Source organism: Drosophila gunungcola, assembly GCF_025200985.1.
Source record: "Drosophila gunungcola strain Sukarami chromosome 2R unlocalized genomic scaffold, Dgunungcola_SK_2 000006F, whole genome shotgun sequence".
Lineage (NCBI taxonomy): Eukaryota > Metazoa > Arthropoda > Insecta > Diptera > Drosophilidae > Drosophila > Drosophila gunungcola.
In genome coordinates, this window is record NW_026453168.1 from 694421 (window position 1) to 698054 (window position 3634).

A 3634-nucleotide genomic window follows, 5' to 3' on the forward strand; every position below is an offset into this window, starting at 1 on the left:
CTCGGCTTTGCATGGAAATTGCAAAGCCAGAAACGTGGCCAAAAGTGCGAAGGTGGAGGTTGAATTTCAACATTGGTCGAACAGAATGTCTTTAACTTTTGCCACCTTGTCTAGCTCGATTCGGTGTCCCTCATTAGCTTTTCCATTCATCCAAAACCTAATTTGCAGCATGCCAACCTAACAAAAAATCACTTTGCTCCCTGCCTTCTTTTGCCACTGAATTGGGCACGCAGAAACTACTTTCAAGTCCTGGCTTTCTGGACTGCCGCCTGCCGTTTGGCCGCAGGAGTCGCACATTGAGTTAATTAAAGTTGTACATGGTAGGCGCAATCAGGATGAGAACAAAAAACACATGTGACCCTATCTGTGTGAGTCTGCGATGGTGTGGGTGTGCCAGTGTGTGTGAGTGTGAGTGTGGGCAAGGGAAAAGGCCAAAACAAATTGCCAAAGTCAGAGCAGCAGCAGCAACGTTGAACTTTTTTTTTGAGGGCTGAGAGCAAATGGCAATTTATAAAATCCTTTGAAGTGTCGAAAATCAGTAATTGTAGTCAAAGTGCAAATTGATTGCCAGTCTCTCTTCCACACACATACATTTCCCTTCTTTCTCTTGTGCACTCGGTTCGTGCCGAAAAATCAGTGTGGCAGACATGTTTTATTGAGTGTAATTTGTAGTTGCAAATTAATGGCCGCACTTCACTTTTAATTAAAATGCATCAAGAAGAGAACTAGAACAAGGAAACCAAGGGACAACATAAAGAACCACTTGATTGGATGCTCTTAAACTAAATTTGCAATCATATGTAAGCTTTAACTATGCTAATACAAAATAAAAAGAATTTTTATCCGGTACTTTCTTCTGTTAACTACCTTTCAAGCCATACTTAGAATGAATAAATTTAAATACGCAGTTATAATATGGAATAGTAAAAACCTATGACTTTTAAATTTATATTTATTTATTAAATATATAAGTTAAACTTTAATCATAATATTTAATACAATGCATTTTAAATAGCATGATCTAGCATTAAAATATTTTAATTAATGTGTAAAATATTTGATTTAGTTCCGTTTTGAATTAAATGCATAACATTTCCAGATATTAAAATCAAATCCGAAAATAGATAAATGAAAACTATAAAAATGTAATATTTTCATATTTTTAATAGAATCAAAGCAAAAAATGTTTAATTGGACTACTACGTTTTTTTACCCGAGTAGTTTTTAAACATATCAGTATAATTCTTATACCCCTTACTTGTATTGAACAAGTTCATCAAGAAGCTCGACTATATTCTTCTTTCAGGTCTTTTTAATAAAAGCCAAGATGGTAAGTCGACCATTATAGAAACAAACAAACATCTCAGAGTTGGAAATGTGACAATTTTAAAATTTGGTACGCAACTGTAAGTGTTCTTGGCCAAAACTAAAATTTAACGATTTCTTAAAGTATGCCAATTCCAAGCTAAGAATTTAATTTCCTGCCATCATTTGTGGTTAACTTTGCTTTTACTCAATTTGGAAAGTTCACGTTCATCGACTCTGACATATGACTGGAAAAAAAATCCATTTGCTCTTCAGTTAAAAGACTTTCCGTTCAGTATATGTATGTAACGCAGTACTTTCAAGAGGGCCTGTCTGTTAATCCAGACCACGTCAATTTGCCTCCGTCAGCTCCTTTGACGCCTGTTGCACGGACGGGCCGTTAAAGGATGCAACTGCGTCGAAGTTTTGAATAAATTTTCGCCATTTTCCGGCGGCAACAGCGGGAAAAACAAGGCAGCTGGATTGTGCTCTTCTCGGCGCCGCAAGGACGCGAACGAGAACATCGAGGCATCATCAATTTTGGTTTGCGAGACTCATCAATAAAACATAACAGCAGCAAATGGAGACACATGTGACAATGCACATGCAAGCGTCCGAAGGGATATGGATACTGATGCGTTCAGGACCCAACTCCTGATTCCCTCCGCAGCTGCTGCCAGTGCTCAGATAAAAGCGTTGCCCACTGGATTGGCCAACAAGTTTTTGTTTTCTCCCAAAAAATATGTCCAGTGGTATATAACAGTTCTCTGAGCGATTTGGAGAGGTTAGACGTTTAAAAGTTATTGCCAAAAAGATGGCGAATACTTTAATGTAACCATTTTCTTGCCTTAAACGGACTGGCAAATCTTTTTTTACCTTTCTTATTGTCTGCCAAATCTGGCTTCACGTATGACCCCATCCAAGGGCCTTGATGCGACTAAGTTCATCCACTAAACTTGTATGCGAACACATATTTTTTTACTTTTGGCAACGACGAATGTTTTTCCTAGCGAGCCCAACTGGAAAAAAAGAAAAAAAGCTTAATGCTTTTACCTGAGAAAAACATACTCGATACTTAGTTAACTCTACTCTATGGGGTATCAGTCATTTGAGGCGATTGCAAATTTTTTTCATACAAATTATATAATTGCTTGGCTTTAGATAATTTAATGTTAAATTTAGAGAGAGACTTTTACAGGACATTTTAACAAAATCAAAACAATTTAAATAAAAACTTTGAATTTGGTATGCGTATTTTCAAGATTTAAATATATACCTGTCCTTGTAATCCCTATACCCTTTTAAATATTTTGCTTTTGTTTTTTTAGTTGTTCTTTTTTAAGACACTTAATAGAATTTTAAACTGGAAGATTTCTCCGACACCCTAAAACAATTCATGACCCCATTCGCCAAATTTTAAGAACGTAGCATGTCTTTTAAAAACCTGACTAATGGGTATAAGAAAAAAAGCTTGGCAAGGAAGAGGAATGATCTTGTCAACACCCTTAGGTCGACCCAACCAGCTTGTCCTCGTTACGGCGACTTTGGCTTTTGGCCAGCGAACGCTCGACTATAAGCAATTGAATTGAAACTTTATTTCTGCCAAAGCACTTCAGCTTAGTCCATGATAATGTTGACAATGGGAATGTGCATCAGCTTAACCACGAATCCAATGACACCCATGATGAGAAATCCCACGCCGATGGCCGCGCTGATGCGCAGGAACTCCTGGCGATCTGGTTTAGTGCAGCGCTTGTAGAACCGCATGGAGTCCCTATAGAAACTAGCGGACGGAAGGACCTGACGCAGTTTATTCTTGACCTGGCGGCGCACGCTGTCCAGGGACTTGCATCTCAGATTGGTCAAGAATTGGGCGAGCCCACTAAAGATTTCAGAGATGAGATAGTAGCTAAAATCTTACTCAATAATATATGTATCTACCTCTTGGCACTTTTTGGCCTGTATTTGCGACGACGCGAGAGGCGTTGCTCCATCCCCAAAATCTTAAATTGACACTTCTAGGTTAGCTCCAGCCAAACTTATTTGTATCTAAGCATCTAAGCGTTGAACTAATTCCACAGGCCTGTTCAGATCGACATGAAATTCGGTCCCAATAATTTCCAGCTGTTGTTCCGAACATGGATGCCGCCAGCATTGGCACATGCAAAGTGTGGCACAACTTGAAATGGAAAATACTGGCCGGTTTACACACATAATCAAACTTTACGCAAACTGTTTGCCAGCCCCGACACACAAGAACGAACATTTTCGACTAGTTTTGCCACTCCTGATGCACAGAATTAGTGAAGAACAAGGGATGGGAACTTAA

General features: G+C 38.7%; 1 protein-coding gene across 1 annotated transcript; it reads right to left on the reverse strand.

The window, feature by feature from the left end:
• Positions 1–2878: 2878 nt before the first annotated feature.
• Positions 2879–3387, reverse strand: LOC128254799 (protein transport protein Sec61 subunit gamma). The gene is made up of 2 exons (XM_052984104.1): positions 3247–3387; positions 2879–3187 (listed from the first exon to the last, which is right to left on the reverse strand). Exons 1-2 carry the CDS (start codon positions 3297–3299, stop codon positions 2923–2925), a joined length of 318 nt encoding a protein of 105 aa, XP_052840064.1. The 5' UTR covers positions 3300–3387; the 3' UTR covers positions 2879–2922.
• Between the last annotated feature and the right edge of the window lie 247 nt (positions 3388–3634).

Bases quoted from the DNA above. Each gene is read 5' to 3' on its own strand.
- LOC128254799 (XM_052984104.1), bottom strand. From the start codon at position 3,299: ATGGAGCAACGCCTCTCGCGTCGTCGCAAATACAGGCCAAAAAGTGCC. The intron at 3,188-3,246 runs GTAGATACATAT...TGAAATCTTTAG, and splicing joins AGGCCAAAAAGTGCCAAGAG to TGGGCTCGCCCAATTCTTGA.